Genomic DNA, 18019 nt, shown 5'->3' on the forward strand with positions numbered 1-18019 from the left:
TGAAACAATATTATGCCACCATCAGCTGGAAATACCAAATTAACACACATTACAACAGAATCAAAGATAAAATTAGATTTATTTAGCCACTTTAGAAAAGCTACATATGGATCAAACTATATGCAATGCACTAATTTGGTAAATGAAACTCAGAGTAAGCAAAAAAGCCTAGGACCCACCAATTGAATACATAAAACCAGCCGATCCACCACACCACATACAAACCCCAGGGCAAATTTAAGCATGCTGACTTAAACCAGTTTGTGCAATATTAGTAGACTATTGAACACCTCTACTGCAATATGTCCACAAAAGAATTGAAACAAGATCACAATGTATTCATTAATTCATCTCCTTTTCAAAGACACACAGTTGCTTTCTAGTTTTTTATAATGCAGTCAATCATTAAAACTAACTATAGAATATGGCAAGTGACTGCTCATGAAATACAGGGGATAACATAGCAAGTCAACAAGAAGATGCTACAGTATCAACAACAGGGGTACACCAACCAAACAAAGAGGTGCAATTAGTGAGTAAAACTAAAAAGAGGATTGTCAGTCCCACGTACCTAAAAGACTTGGTTTGAAGTTCTGAAGCCCTGCACTCGTGTCAATGAAATGGAAATGCTGCAAGGATTTGGTGGTAGTAATTAGGGAACAACAATAACGAGTTGCTGATAGTCTGAAATGACAAAAGACAAATTCTGTTATGACAATTTCAGTTTACATATACCATTACTTGTTCAATTTATGTTCAAATTAATAGAAATAAGAGTTAATTGGAGTCTAAATTGGTTGAATCTTGTTTAGCTTTGACTTTTACGATTAAACTTTGAAAAATTTTGTTATTTCTTTTGGCTCTTACTCTTGTCAACATTCTTTCATCCCTTGCAAATGATATTTTCATTTATTACAGCTTCATACATTTATATCATATAGAGTTAAAGTGTTGGACAATATGTTGTTGAATCATCTATTTACTTGCTATTTGAGTATATGGTGTATGACTTGAATGATATTTTTGTTTCGCTGCCTAATAAGCGGACTTGTTTTAAAAAACACAATCTTCAAATGGGAAAGTTAGATATGAATGTAGGTATAAAATCCCTTGATGTTCGTCGGTCTTGCCGTGCTAATCGCTTGTAAATCAGACATTAAAAAAGATAAATTTTCTTCCTAGTCATTTGTCATATATCATATTGGCTAAAGTTTTGACAGTTTCTGCGAAGGCTGAACCATGTTCTTAACAAACCATGAAAACAAGTTTTGATAGGAATTCATACTTTAAGGCAATAACTGTTATCAGTTTAACAAAATTTTTTATTACATTTATTATTTCTTCAATTTGGATGTTAAATTTGAAGGCTGTCATTGCATGCTAAACTTACATTATATGCTGATTGCATGCTTTTGCTTTACTGGGTGTATTGTGGCAGAACATTATCATTGACTACTTGTTAATCTGGCTGCCTTTAACCCTTTATTTTGACTAATGTATTTATGTAGGCAAAGTTTGATATCGGAGAAGCTACGAAGGTGAAGACGAAGGTTATGTCAACAGTAGCGACGAGATGGCGGCAATTTAAGTCCACATTGACTAGCAAATTTGTGTTTGCTAAGAGTGAAGGTCAACAAACACAGGATGTTGTCACAAAATATGGACTAGATCCTGAAGCATGGAAACAATTTGAAGAAACCCGGCTCACACCTAACTGGGAGGTTAGTTGAATCTGTTTATGGTAACTTAAAATGAATATTTGTTTACCAATTTGATTATTTAAATTTGGAAAAAATCTCCGCAATTATGTATGTCACATTACAGGGTATTAGGAAACGAGCACAATCAATTCAAAAACACAATGACTGCCCCCACGTACTTTCACGTGGGGGATATGATTTGCTGGAGAAGAAATTGTTAGACCAGAAACGAAAAAGGATACAAGAGGAAGCATTGTTGAGTGAAAATGCAGCAAGCCTTGATGAACCCCCATCTCCAATAAAAAGACATGTTAAGTGGAAGGTTGCTCGGACCAGGGCTGTTGGCAATATGACATCTGAGTCCGCACAGGAAATTGCAGATAAAATAGTAGGTTCACCAATATGTTGCAATGTTCATATGTTTAAGTATTTTGAATAGAACAATGACTGCACGTGGTGTATTTTTGTGTCACTTGTTTTGTGTAGGACTCCTTAGAAGAGCAGGTAACGCAGGGCTCGTTTGTACCCCATGGTCGGCAAGACATTCTGAACACTGCGATTGGCCGACCTGAGCATGGGGGTCGCGTTCGGGCAGCAGGCTCAGGTGTCACTATTACTCAGTACTACGGAAGGGCATCAAGGACATGCAGCAGCTCATCCACATCCATCAGCCAACAACAACTAGATGAAGTTGTTGCAAGGCTTAGGGAAGACATGACTGGGCAGATTAGGGAAGAATTGAGGACTCAAATTAAGGAAGAATTGAGGACTCAGCTAGAAGAGGAAAATAAGAGGAGCTTGGAAATAATGACCAATGCATTGAAAGAGGCTATTAAAAAAGAGTTGTCAAATAAAGGATCCCCAGAGCTACTCCAAATTCAGTCGGACATACAACAAGTAGCTGCGCGTGTCAGCACACAGGGAAGTAATGTTGTTACCAATGTCCAGGCTTCACAAGAACATCATGCTGATGCCATACCATTGATGGGACTGTATGTGCAGCTTAAGGATGGTACAACAAGGTTTGTAGAAATATTACCTTACTTACAATTTAATCGGACTTTTGTTTTTTCTTGCAGCTGTAATTGTTGGGTTTGGTTTGTGTTTTGTTCATCGTTTAGTTTCTGTTTTATATGCATTAATTTTTGCTTTGTTTATGGTTCATTTAAGGTTGGTGGCCATGGGGAAAATAATGGAGGGGGATTCAGTCATACACACAGTGGCATATGCAGATGATGTTGTCAGGGTAAGTGTAGAAACAGTTATTGATCCTGAGGCTGAGGTCCCCTATGCCACGTCAGAAATACAATATGTGAAGCAGGCCGTCGATACATTTGTAGCTTGGCCCACACACCTTGTGAAAGCTGTATTAGATGAGGTAACATGTTTGATTTGACATACATAAAGTAAAACATTGAGACATTACAGTACAAATACTCACCCACTTTCATTAACCATGTAGGTTCCACAAAGTATTCCACACAACGAGGATGCACATGTGCCGAAGCCGACTAATGTGGACGCAGATGATCCGTTGCGTGGATTGATAAAGTATAGTTTCGATATTTACGACAACCCACTTGAAATCAACTTTGATGGGAGGTTTCTTGGAATTGTAGATGCATCTGCATCGATATTCATTACATATTCAGATGTTAGTGAAATAATAGCAGGAGACAAAAGTCTGAACATATCTGTCATACAATTATGGTTAATGTAAGTCAAATCCTTCATTTATTTATTCGTCATTCATTCTATATCATGATCCACTACAATACTTTCAAATCATGTGAATAGGTATATTCATGAGTGGAGTCAGATATTCAGTCAAGGTTTCATGTATGCATTCCTTGAGCCACAGTCGTTGGTTTGTTCAAAGGAAAGACGCAGCGAATGCGAACAATATCTTCTAAGATGGCTTAAGGAATCTGACCGAGAGGTGTACATTGGACCTTACTTCCATCAGTAAGTGTTATTTAACAAACATACTTCAAATGATGTTTGGGTGTATACGTATCTAATGTGCATCACATGCAGGGCACATTGGCAACTCGTAGTTTTGTGTCCTAGGCAACATGTTGTTGTTTGGTTCTGTTCCTTGCGTAGGAAACCTGATATGCATATCAAAGCTACAATTAATAGGTTATCTCATACCATATAAATTTTTACAAGCCTTCTTTAATGGGCATTATTGATTGACATGTTGTATATGTGTTGATGTGGTTTTTTAAAAGCAGTGTAATGACGAAATTGAAGACGACCTTGTCTCCTGAAACTAAGGCAGTTGCACCTAAGTGGATTGAAGTAAAGGTTAGTCAGCTATGTACCATGCGTTATTGTTGTCTAGGTAAGTCATGAAATTATGTAATGTATACGATGTTCAAATGTTTTCCATATGTAGAGTCACGTTCAAACCGGCTGTTATGAATGTGGATATTATGTAATGCATTGGATCTGGAACATCATAGCCAGCGACATAAAGAGTGACTGGTCCATGGTATGCATAAACTTCAGTGCAATTGGAACTGAATTTTTATATTTGCAGTACTAACTAACAATTATGAATACTTGCAGTGGTTTGCTAATGACACACCGTTGGACATCGACATGATCACCACAATTCGAAAAAAATGGGCAACATTTTTTTTAAAGATGGCAATAAGTAAAAACGGCTAATGATGGCGTAGGAGTATTTCTTTTTTCCTGTATTTGAGACAATTGTTATGTTATTTTACACAGCGGCTATTTTATTTTCGGTCATGCTACTGTGATTCATAATGAATCACAAATCCTATAATGGTGATTGCGTGCAATGGTTTTCTGTTCATATAATTGTAGTAATATATTGTCTTTACCCCCTTCTACTGCATTGCATCTGCATTTGATTACCACAGCAACAATTAAGTGCAGCTATAGTACCACCAAGCTTGGCACTACAGCAGTTAACTGAACAAATGAAGTGTCCACAGTCATTGGATGGTTGCCTGGTAGAGGTACATGTTATAAACTAATAAGATTTCCTACGTGTTAGGTATAATTATTAAGAAGAGGCACTATATATATAGACTTTTATATATAAAGCTTATTAGAGTTTTAACACACTCTCCACTGTTGGTCCTCAATTTATTGAGAATTATAAAATCAGAATAATGACTCATCATATGAGTAGTTGGACCTGTAAAATTTGTGATTTTTAAGAAATTTGAGCCAACAAAAAAGAGTGTTCAAGAGAATGTGTTAGAGACAGTGTTGCTACCATTTCTCTGTTTAGGAATGGTGTTTGTAGTTATTAGTGAAAATAGAAATAGAAAATACTTTCCTTATGTCAAACAGGCTTCTGCATTACTATTTTTAGTTTTTACAACATTATGATAGATCATTATATATTTTTTCTTTCTCTAAAACAAATGATTTGTTTATTGTCTTGGGGTGGTGTATATAAAAACTGATCAACACATTTTACTTTTCTTTTTTTGCCTGTTCATTCCAATGTACAAATGATTGGCTTATGATGCAACAAAATCTAAATCAGGAACTAAGTAGCTCTTTTAATATAAAACATGTTTTCTTTATCTTTTACTTTTCTACAACATTCATGTCCCTTTCCCTTGATGTCTAGGCTGATGTGCTTGTTGATATATTGAAGATCTATTGAAGATTGTTGATATAATGCTCTCTCATCAGGTATGAAATTTTATAACATGTTCTGTTGGGTGTTTTGCTTCCTGGATTTTGTGATTTTCAGTGAATTTCATGTAAAAATAAGCTGATCTTGCAACTGATGGATAACTTGGTATAACCCAAATTACACTTTATGTTTATTTTAGTTTATTTCCTAATATAATTATACTTTCTGCGTGAATGGTATAACCCAGTTTTGTAAGCAGGGCAACTAAAACAACGACGGTCGTTAGTCGACCCGTCTTTATAGCCTTATAAAACAACGACGGTCGTTAGTCGACTCGTCTTTATAGCGTTCTCCAACAACGACGGTCGTTCCAAGACCCGTCTTTATACCTTCCTTCAACAATGACGGGTGTGCGTAAGCCCGATGTTGAAATTTTTAAAAGCAACAACGGGTGCAACTTCCACCCGTCTTTATAGATTTCTGAAACAACGTCGGGCCCAAATCACACCCGACGTTGAAATCGATCCGAACAACAACGGTGCTCCTGAAAATCCGTCGTTGACTTATGTTATATAACGACTATTGTTAATTGCGCACTGACGTCGTCTTCTGACATTACAAAGACGGTGGTTAGGCTGACCGATGTCGTTGTTGTCGACTTACAACGACATCTGTAACAAAGACGGTGGGAGGCCCGACGTAGATAGCTTAGTTTGACCGATGTAGAATCTGCTTTTTGTAGTAGTGAATAAAGCTCCATAATAAAGATACTTACGATTTATTCTTGATTTTACACACTTTAACCATAATAATATATTATTTTGATCAAACCCTTAGACATGTTTATTTCTCTTTAAAATCTTTTAGATGTTTCTTTTTGTTTTACGCACGCCTTTTTAAGGAGATCCTTGCTTTATCAAATACTTAAGAAACAAAATACAGGGCAAGTGTGAACGTACTAGACAATAAGGGTTAAAACTAAAAAGGCAAAGGCAAAGAAAGGTAAAGGAATGTTCAATTATTTCTGTAAATAAGAAGAGATCTGAAAAGTCCATGTAATGTTGATAACTGAATCAAGAAGGGTAAAGGCCAAAATGATGACAACAAATGTAAATGTAAAACAAAGCTTTTATTTATAGTTAGTTGGGTTTACTTCTTTAAGAAGCAAATTTATGGGTCGGGTGGAGAAAAACTAAACCCACACATACTATTATATATTAATTTTGTTTTGTTTTGGCAACATTTACAGTATTTATACATTATTGACCCTGGATCGAGCACGGTCGGGTCATTATGTAAATAACCTAACATGTATATTCTATTATTAGTTTCTTGTTTTGGTCACATTGCCACCTCCTCATCCTTTTCTTTTTCTTTCTTTCTATCACGGATACAGAAGGGGTGAGAGAGGCAAGTGAGTATCGGGTTTTTATTTATTTATCAAGTAACGATGTTTGGATATTTACTTTCTATACATTTCAGTAACATCTTTTTTTTTTTTCCTACAACACTTCTCCTGTTATAGCTATATGTATCGAATATGTTATTGGCTGTACAAGAACCATGCATTTTTGTTTTTCAAGTACAGCAATTAATGAGCAACCTCACCTCACTAGCACGTACACTTTTTCTCTCACCCGGACATGATTTTCTCTGTCTCTCTTGCTTCTATTTTCTCACAAACAGAATGACATTAGTATTATATCACATTACATACAACACTCACAGTCACAAAGAACACATGAATGTGAAGACTGAAGAACTTATGCATTGAGCTGGCATGCATGGCCCTGCATCGCATCTTTTTGTTTTCTTCATTTGGTTAAATACCACATTGTGTGTTCCAAGGCCCTGCAAGTCATTAGGATCATTTTATAATAAAGCCTGAATTATGTCATTTGAATTAACTAGCGAGGATAAATGACTCTTATATGAAAATGTGTGCTTTCTATATATAATACGTGTTCTTGTGCGCAGCTGAGTTTCCATGCCACTTCTTTGTTTCTTTCATTTCACATGATGATGATGATGTTAGTTTTATTCGTTTATTCACTGTGTGAGGTCTCATGCATCCTTTATTTGGTTAATGTTTGTCATATATATGCGTCATGTGTCTTCTCTATTTACTTTGTTTCATCAATGCCCTCAGTCCTGTTCGTCTTGGATAGAACCTTCTTTATTATTTTTTTTTACTGTAGTTGCTTTCATTTTCTTAATTATGCTTAGTGAATACAAGAATAAATCATCAACTTTGTATTTAAAGTATTATTCTCTCGAATAAATATTTAAATGTTAAAAATCATCTTCACTAATCTAATATTAAGAAAATGGTCCTTGAACATTAGTAAAAAATGATATTTTTTGAAATTTTGTTTATATATATACATACATATTATTAAGTTAATTAATATAAAATTATATAAATTAATTTTACATATAAATTATGTAAAATTAGTTGCATTTATGATTTTATTGTAATGATTAAAGTGATAACTAATATAAAATTGTATAAAATTACTTGTATGTTTGTCATTTTTATAATAATAATTAAGGTTATCATCAATTAATATGAAAATTAGTTTTAATTTATGTAAAAGTAATAATTTTTTTAAAAATAATTATTTATTAAAAATTAGACATTTAAATAATTACAAAAGAAGAAAAAAAATTTCAGTCTCCTTTATAAGGTTTGGATCCGTCATCCCTGAGTAAATTAATAAATAAACTTAGATATTAGATTGATGAATATTCAACGATCTAGAGACATTTTATAAATCAAACGTGGTTCATTGGTAACAAACGTGGAACTTTCTCCCTTCCCTTCCGGTGTGTATGACGTGAAAGCAATACGAGTGTATAATAAACATTTTGTTGTTATTTTATTTTTATTTAATATTATTTTATAATGTTAAATACTAAATTGAATCTGTTTTTGTTATCATGTTGTATGTGTGCAGAAATTACTAAAAGAAATAAGAAAAATATGAATCAACATAATAAAAATTTAAAACCATTTTTAAGAATGCTTCCTTTTTATAAAATAATTATAAAGATTGTGGTAAAATTTATATTTCAGAAGTATGATAAAAAATTAGAACAATTAGAATCAAGTAATTTTATGAAAAAATAAAATAATCAGGATATTTGTATCCAAGAAAATAAAAACTGTACGTTATCTAAAAAAAATACCGAACCAAAAGATAATCAGGATCTACTTTTTTATTACTTGATCATTAAATGAATTAATGAAATATTTAAATAGAGAAAAGGTCAGTTGTAGTAATTTAATAGTCATAATTTTTAAAAATATTTTATTATGGCTATTAAAATTCAGCTCTTATAGTTTTTTTTTAAATTAATTAAAACAAAGGTTCAACGATTACTTTGGCAGTAAAAAAAAAAAAACTATAGCCACTTTGATGCAATTCTGATTTAGTTGCCACGAAAGTCTAATAAGATCAATGATAACTACTTTGGATATCTATTTCTAAGTTGTTTATCATGGGAGCCTTTAAATAAAAGATTAAATATTTTTAAAAAAAAACATACAAATATTTTTTACAAAAGAACGTATAACTCCAAGTTTTTCATTGTCGAAGCATACATAGGAACAAATATTATCCTGATCAATGTCAAAATATATTTTCAAAAATTATTTTTATTTCATAGATATTTTCATAATCTAAAAATAATGAAAATCTTCCTTTTCATAATAATTTTGCAAATAAAAGGGGTTAATTAATGTTTTTCTTACCGAATGTCCATACGAATATGTTTGGATGAGACAATTTAAAATTCTAAAAAATTTTAAATTCTGAGAATTTCAAATGCTTCAATTTAAATTCTTTTATTTTTAAAATTTTGTGTTTGGATACAACCTCTCTCTTCAATAATTACAAAATTACCACCAAATCACAAAATTACCTCCGGTTAAACCTCTCCGACGACATCAGTGCCTTGGGATCTTCGCACCTCAGCTAGCTCGACGAGAACGCCACTGCGGCTGCCACCCCCGACGACCGCAGAAACATCGGACTCAGCTCCCCCCGCTGCCATACCTCACGCTCGACTCCGACAACGGGAAAAACCCCTCCTCCGGAAGAACGGTGACTTCATCCCTCTATAATAACTGAACGAAAACACCCTTGACTTCTCCAATGATCCGAATGGCGAAGGCCTCTTGCTCCAGAAACTACTACTCCCTCTTCGGTACCGCCACATCGACGCCGTTGCTGATTCCATCACCATCCTCTCCGACGCCAGACTCCATTCAAATCCAAACGAGTAAGACCTCTTGAGCAGAAAATCCCTAAAACAATTCTCTGAGTTAACGTTAGCCGGAGAGCATGTTGTTGGAGAGGTCGTTGCCGGCAAGCTTGTTGCCGAAAAGGGCAAGGTACTAGAGGTGCTACCAGGTGTCATACTCGAGAGGGATCTGACCGGAGAAGAAGTTGTCGCCGAGGTGAAGGTGGCAGAGGAGGGGCATGGTAGCAAGGGAGAGAAGAATTTCCAAATTCACTCACTTAAAGATAGAATTTGAAATTCTATTCTTTCAACTAACTAAAATCCCTTTTAAAATTCTAAAATTTTGAATTTCTTTTACTAAAATATCCAAATAGTTACTTTTAATAAAAAAGAATTTAATTTCCTATAAAAATATATTACCTAATTAAATTATCCTATCCAAACACACTCTAAAAGAATTATCGATTCTGCTATTTTCAGCTATCAAATTGAGATGCTAACATGGCCATATTTTCACAACAATGGGAAACTGAAAGTCATATGATACACGATGACAAGTTTAAAATAAGTTTAGCCAAAGAAACGAACTACAATTCTTACTCAGAAAAATAAGAAAATATCCGGAAGACTGAGCTTCATTACTCAGTTGTAACTAACTTACACTGATACAAGGGCATGACATTGCCAATTCCTATGGATTTTGGGCCACCATCCTCTTCAAATCCTCATTTTCTTTGCTGAGAACGTCGATGCGAGACTGGAGAATGTTAATCATCGCTTGTGCGCTCATCATCTCAAACCTTATCGTCTCCTTTTCAACTGAAAGCTTCTGCATCTCACTCTGCATTTGCTTGATGAACTTTGCGCAACTTGGAGGCATGGATGACTCGAGATTTTCAGTGTCAAAATCCGGTGCCTTAATTGAAGCAAGGTTGTCCTTTGATTCAAGGGATTCTAGCAGGGAAAACTCCACCAGTGCAGACAGAAAATGTTTTTTCGGTGCAGTGTTGGTGGCTGTGCCAGCAACAGTTGCGGTTGGGAGTGCAGTTGCAGCGGTAGTTATTGTAGAGGAGCACGGATCCTGGCTGGTTCGGACTGAATCTCCAGAAACATTAGAGTTGTTGGAGTTCAAGTTATGACGCCTTCGTTTGTATATTTGAGAGAAAGGCTTTGGATTATCTGTTTGAGGTGAAGGGTAGTCATCCATGTGCTTACAATTATTATCATCCTTTTCAGGTGATGGATACTCAGCCATGCTTTCCCTCTTGCACACAGCTAGAAGATTTTGAGTTTCTATAGGAAGCTTGTTCACATCAAATGGAGCTTTGTTGAAAGATTGAGTGTCCTACAACAATTAAAACAAAAAGACTATATAAAACAGAAGTTGTATTGCAATGGTCAGAACAAAGAAATATTTCTTTATAAAACAGCATATATGTGCGAATAGACATGTTACAAATAAACTTAAGAATCCATCATCCACAATTGAGTCACTCATCTTTTAATAAGTTGTAAAAACTGGAAATCTTAAGAAACAAGAAAGACTACTAAAACACAACTTGAAAAATACACATTTGATGAGTCAAATTCCAAATCAGTGAATCAATGTTGGCAGATAAACCACAAAAATGTAGAAGCTAATTCTTCTACTAATAAAATCAACAGCATCAAACGTTCTTTGTGATAGAAAGGTGACTTTTAAGCTTAAAGGGGAATTTTACCAAACAACAATAAGACTAGAGCTGTATCACTATACTAAATGTTGGGTGCTTTTGAAATTATAGGGATTTAGATAGAGAAGGAATAAAGAGAACAGTAATATCATTTAATATTGATATATGATGTGTAATGATATGATACAGGCAGAGGATAAACCCATATTAACTGGTACTAGACTCCTAATCCTTATCAAATCAAATAAGGAAGCATAATGAAATCTAGAAACCAGTCTTAAAAGGGTGCTATGAATCTAATGATGATGATTGACATCTGCAAGATTTCTTGTCCTGTGGAATCCTTAGGTCTTGCTTCTGAAGACATGATTCCCATAGATTCATACCTTTCTTATTACACACATAAACTTTAGAGTCCTTTCCAATATACCCAAAAAACGATTATAGTGAGCTCAAGATTCACACCAATGGCCTTTTTCATCTCAAATACAAAACTTCAGATTTTGTCTCATCTAAAATTTGCTGTCACTGAATTTCTCCACCAATCACTGTACCAAAGCCTTAGTAATCTTTATCACCCTTAACCAACCAGCACAAAGACATGGAAGACCCCTACTTGAAATTAGAGAAGAGACAGAAAGACTGAATTGTTTCTCTTGACTAAAATGTAGAAAAACTGTACACACATGTATAAATCCGAATGAGGATACACTAATAAAAGAAATAAGGAAACCAATCACAGATTAAAACTGTACACAATCAACCCCTAATTACAATAATTACACTCACGATCCTACTTAATTACAGGTCGTATCTAATCATACATAGCCATCTGTCATTCTTATCTTGCAAGTAAGAATTTGAAATCATTCTGTGGAGAGACCCGTTTAAAGCACATCCACCAACTGAAGCCCCGAAAAGGATGTGTGCGGTAGTTAGTTATTAGACCACTCTCTAACTTTTCTTTGATGAAGTGTTGGTCTATTTTTATATGTTTGGTTTTGTTATGTTTCAGATTGTGTTCAATATTGATGGCAAAATTATTATCACAATATAGCCTTATAGGTTTCTCATACTTTATCCTGATGTCATCAAATATGTTCTTCATCTATAGCACCTCACAAATTCTATGATCCATAGCTTGAAACACTACCTCTGCACTCAACCTTGCAACCACAGTTTCTTTTTACTCCAAGTCACCAAGTTTCCAACCAAGAACATGTAATATCCTAAGGTGGATCTTCTATCTATATTGGCCTGCATAGTCTGCATAGTATTGAAGAATCTTATTTACTGTTTGTAGATGTCCTTCACGTGGATCATGCATGAATTGAGTGACCACACTTGTCACATAAGCAATATATGATCTAGTATGGGCCAAGTAAATAATTCTCCCTGCCAGTCTCTTATATCATGCCTTCTCTATACCTGAGCTCTCCTTTTCACTTCCTATTCGGTGATTCTACTCAATGGACACTCTAGGGATGATAACACTTGTATCCCTTTTTGTTTGATGCATACCCAATGAAAACAGACTTGACAACCCAAGGGTCTAACTTGCAACGATTTTGGTTGTAAACATAAGCAAAGGAAGCAAAACCAAACACATGAGGTGGAAGACAAGTTGTGATATGAGAGGAAGGAAAGAAGGACAACATGTATTGTATCAAAATACTGCCAATCAGGACATGAGAGATTGAGAGGGCAGCCTATCGATCACACAAGTGGTAATTAACATTGCTTCTCCCTGGTAAACTTTGGGAACAAACATTTGGAAGAGTGTGACATTTTCTCTGAATCCGAACCCTGCTGAAAGTGTGTGAAAGAACCTAAGATAGTAGAGTTGTGCAGTCACTTCACATATGCTTTATTTTTCATGCAGTGTTCAGACTTTATTTGAGAAGAGAAAGAACAATGCAGTCACTTTTGAAATTTCATTTTTCTCCGTCTCTCTTCTTTCTGACTTTCTCATCAGGTGGAAAAGGCCTCAAACTCATCTTCTTTCTGACTTTCTCATTAGGTGGAAAAGGCCTCAAACTCACCCTCAACCTCAACTCGCTATGTCACATCATTGTTGCAAAAAACTTCACCAGATGCAAATCTTCAGCCAGTGGCGACATCCAAAATCGACCATTGCTCGACCTTAATGACACCTAAGTTGAGTATCTAGATATCCTCAGTCACATTACTAGAGACATTAAGAGAACTCTTACCAGTAATGGTGATAAACCCTTATTTTATGCATCACATGGTCAAAGAGCAAGTGTAAGATGCCTTATTAAAGGAGATAGATTTCTTTTCTATGGTTAAGAAATCGTAACCAGCTCAAAGAGGGAGAAACCCAAGGGCTTTCAATATCCAAGAAAGGGGTGGGAGTTGGAGCAAGATGAACCCTGAAATGGAACAATGGGTTGTTGATTTTGTGGCAGCGCGATCATGAACAAAAGACAAGATGGCAGCTTGTGGCTTACATGCACCAGTAGCTCTACTTGCGATTGGCAACATATCAGAACTTCGATGACAACATCTATCAGATCAACCAAGGAAGCAGTCAACGGTGTGGCAATGGTGGTGGTTAAGGGTGCTGATAGTGCTACCTTGGTTGTTTGCACTTCTAAAGGTGCCAAAAAAATCCTGTAATGAAGGAGGGTAGGGTTTGAATGCACAAGCAGAGCCCCCTAGAATCGGTAGCTTTAATACCGACTTGAAGATAGAGAAGAAAGATTGAATTGTTTCTCTTGATTAAAATGTAGAAAAATGCCCCCCCCCCCCCCCCCCCCACACACACACACATAGAGAGAGAGAGATCCTAATAAGGCTACACTAAGGAAACAAGACACAAATTAAATGTACACAATCAACCCCCTAATTACAATCACAATCCTACTTAATTACAAATAATATCTAATATTATCATATACAACCACACCAACACCCCTAACACCCATGATTGTTAAAGTCATCTAGGTAACTTGGTTCTGTGATATTTAGGATGAGATACCTATGGCTTCTTTAATTTGTTAGCAACAAAAACATTATCAATCCATGCAAGTTGCAAACTTATCATAACTAATGGCACCCTTAGTATTTACTCTGGATAATATCCAAAATTTTATGGATTTTATCCGTTCTATAAAGGAACAATTCTTCCCCAAAGTTCACTTTTCCTTACCAACCTAACTCCTACAGAGGTACAACCTCACAAAGAAACCACAAAATTTTCTAAGAATGCAAAAAAGAAAAGGTAAGGTCCTCTTGGTCACAAACTCACAATTAGGACTCTCAAATTCTCGATGTTGGGTTTGTTGGTAGAGCTAGAAAGGTTGTTCCTTGAATATCTGTCACTATATAAAATCTTTGTACATTTATTTCAATGGTGCAAAATGGGTCTCTTTAGTACTCATCCTTTATAGCCAATTTGTGGATTAAGGTTGTTGGAGTTGCAGCATCTTCTTCATCATTGTGTTGATGGTAACACCACGCCCAACTAAATCAATGGCCTTGGACAAACTTGATAACCACATCTGGTTTTGTCTTTGGAAGGGTTCACACCTTCACAGTAAAGAGGAAGGCCGGTGAAACAGATTAGTTCCTACAAATGTACCCACAAATTTAAGATCTTTCATTTTCACCTTGTTTCAAGCTAAAATGGCCCTTCACTCTAAAATGAGTGCTTGCTCAATTCTTTCCAATTGTCTTTGGAATCCAATTGGTAGTTTAAAGAATCCCATAATCTTCCACAAACTCTTAAATAGAACAACTTTCCACAATTCCACAACCTGCATTGAGAATTTTCATGTTGCAAGATTCCTCTGAAGATAAGTATATAAGGTAAGAAAAAGCAATCACCTATCTTAGAAAGGTCAATGAACATCCAACATTCAAGATGAAAAATCGTGCCACTCAAAAGCAATCACCCATTCAAGAAAGCAATGTGACCAGAGAAAGATGAAGTATTGTGTCACTTGAAAGTGATTCTGGCATACAGTATCTACTAAAATTTTATTAGTGCATGTATCGATTTTCAATGGTCAAAATCTTGGTCTTTTGAAAAACGAATAGCAAAATCCACTGAATCAATTGATCATTTTTATTTGAATTGAATCAACTTATATATAATAGACTAAGACAAATACCCAAAAAAACATAACTTACGGCATATAATTTTTTAGCTTTGGAAAAAAGAAAAAGAAAACATTAAGACAAAAATAGACAAAGTAGGAGAATATGAAGGATAAAGAATCCACCTCGGGGAGAAAAGAGAAACGGACAAAATACCGATGTAGCATGGGGAACACTATTATTGCACATTTACAACTGACATATGATCAACATATTAAATTGAAACTGACTGTTATATTACTATTGTTTTAAAAAAAGAACAAAAGAATCATTATGGCAAAAAGGAAGAAAATACAATGAGTTTGGAGGATAAAGAGTCCTCCTTAACAAGGAAGGCTCAAAATAACTAGAGTAAAAAAAAAAAAAAAGCAACAAAGCTTCTCAAACCCATGGCAGAATGGTTTGGGATTTGTTGCATTTTTTTGCAATAGCAGTGCCATGGCCACCATGGTGGAATGATGTGGCAGATTTTTTGCCAACCACCATAGGCATTTTGTGAAGGGAGGCCAGCTATACCGATGCCATTGGCCGCAATGGCATGTTTATATGATGGAAATTGGCCTTCCACCATTGATAACACTTTTTTTTAACGAATAATCAATGATCGTAAATAAATTAAATGCAAAGCAACAATAAATTTATTCCAAGATGAATCCACAAAATTAATTATTAATAACAAATATTGAATATAAACCCAAAAAACTTGGAGGGAACTAACCTGTACAACACCATTTCTCCCTTCAGCGCATAAAACACCACCATTGCCTTCAACACGTGGTTGGTGGGCAAAAGAGCGGTTATCCACATGGTCTGCCCCTGGAACCATTCCTGATGCGTCATCCCACTCTTCTTCAATGAAGGGCGCATACCGTTGCCCATTTGGAGGTCCTATGTTATTTTTGTGAAACACTCTACACAAAACATACGCATCCTTCTCCATCGAACAGAGAAATGCAAAAAAATTATTAACCATTTGTAACATAATAACAATGTCCATATTGCAGTACATAGCAAGCTATTCTTTCGACATTTACTAAAGAACAAAGCTCAAACACCTGCATCCAAGTGTCATATACACAATTTTCAGTTCGCCAGGGTTCGGGAACCACATAAAATAACTAAGCTAAGCTCCTCATTTTATCAACAAGAAAATGGGAAGAGCTCACAGTTGCAGCAAGGAAACAGCACAAATCCACAGTTTAAGCCTATCTCAGGCTTCAATTTCTAAAAATTAATTCTGTAATCTCACTCACCTGAGGCTGACAGGATCCAGTCCCAGCCCTCTCAAGCTCCTCTTCAACAAGCCTGTACTCATGCATGACCCAGTTAGTCCTCTTCCCATCAGGAGCTCTGCCACTATGAAACACCAACGTTTTCTTCAGCCCCACGGTCCTTTGGTCATGCCTCACCGGTCGATCATTCCCAGTGGCTTTCCAGTACCCTTTGCTGGTAGCCCTGTTCATCCTCCCACCATTCCCATATTTCTTGTCCAATGCACTGAAAAAATACCACTCCTGGTCCCTAGTCTTCAACCTTGACTTGTCTATTCAAACATTCAACCCACAAACATCCACAGGAGTCAAAAAAACAAAAACATCATTGAAAAAAACCCAGAAACCCCATTAAGGTAAAGCACTTGAAAAACCAAAAAAAAAACCCAGAGAAATAAAACAACAAAGATTTCAAATTTAAGCACAGAAAGGTGGAAATAAAGTGAAATAAAGTGGAAACAGAGGGAGTGACCTGCTAGGTCCCAGGGTTCGCTCCTGTATATGTCAACCTCAGATATGGCATCAAATCGGAAGCTTTTGCCAGAAACCTTGCGCTTGAGGTAATAAATAACAAGCTCCTCATCAGTTGGGTGGAACCTGAAGCCTGGAGCAAGAGAGGTAGGTGGTGCTGGTGGCGGTGGCGGCACTGGGTTCACTGTGGTGGTGGCAGTGGTTGGTGGTGGGGTTGAAAGGCACATAGTTTCGCGACCCATGTTGGAGAAGAAGCAGCAAAAGGAGTGTGTGCTGCGGTGGATGGATACGGTGGATTAGGGCTTCAGTGGTGAAGTTCCCTACGCCAAACGGAAAAGATGGGTCTTTGATTGAGGGTCAAGCAACAAAAAGAGGGTACCTTCAATGACAAGAAATTCTAACACTTGGTGACCTCCAGGGATTGAGATTTTATATTTTTCATCTTTTTATATTTTAATTTCTTCCAAATGAAAACTTGTTTTTAGGTTGCATTGTGCTGTCTTTTGAAACTCAACAAATCAAAAATAATCTGACCCCTTTATTTTGTTTGGATTTTTTTTTACTTTAGTTGGATTGCATACTGTAAATGAATAAAATAATTAAATGGTGTGGATATGGATTCAACGGGACTTTTTGGGAAAACGCAAGATTTGGTTTTTCTTTTCTCTTTTACCGTTTTACTGCTATCGAATTCGGAAGTGAATAAATGAGCTGATTTCCTTCTTTTTATTCTTGGGAGGAAATCATTTGGGACCATCCTCAGTCACATTTCCCATATATGGCCCATTCTTATTAGGGTTATCATCTTGTTTCAGGACCAAATAAGCATTGTGCCCCTCAAATTATATTATTCTACTTTTTTTATATAGTTTTATACCTCAAACATTTTTTTTAAAATTTTTACGTAGT

The 18019-nt window shown here is 35.7% G+C and overlaps 1 protein-coding gene across 1 annotated transcript; it reads right to left on the reverse strand.

The window, feature by feature from the left end:
- Positions 1–10061: 10061 nt before the first annotated feature.
- LOC100808783 (NAC domain containing protein 50) lies at positions 10062–17620 on the reverse strand. Its single transcript, XM_003556255.4, has 4 exons — positions 17112–17620; positions 16622–16911; positions 16087–16299; positions 10062–10918 (listed from the first exon to the last, which is right to left on the reverse strand). The coding sequence occupies exons 1-4, from the start codon at positions 17350–17352 to the stop codon at positions 10265–10267; spliced, it is 1398 nt and encodes a 465-aa protein (XP_003556303.1). The 5' UTR covers positions 17353–17620; the 3' UTR covers positions 10062–10264.
- Between the last annotated feature and the right edge of the window lie 399 nt (positions 17621–18019).

The sequence above is a fragment of the Glycine max genome, chromosome 20 (genome assembly GCF_000004515.6).
Source record: "Glycine max cultivar Williams 82 chromosome 20, Glycine_max_v4.0, whole genome shotgun sequence".
Classification (NCBI taxonomy): Eukaryota; Viridiplantae; Streptophyta; class Magnoliopsida; order Fabales; family Fabaceae; genus Glycine; species Glycine max.

Coding starts and splice junctions, on each gene's coding strand:
- LOC100808783 (XM_003556255.4), bottom strand. CDS start 17,352: ATGGGTCGCGAAACTATGTGCCTTTCAACCCCACCACCAACCACTGCC. Junction 16,300..16,621: donor CTGGATCCTGTCAGCCTCAG/GTGAGTGAGATT, acceptor TCGATGGAGAAG/GATGCGTATGTTTTGTGTAG. Junction 10,919..16,086: donor GGAGAAATGGTGTTGTACAG/GTTAGTTCCCTC, acceptor TAATTGTTGTAG/GACACTCAATCTTTCAACAA.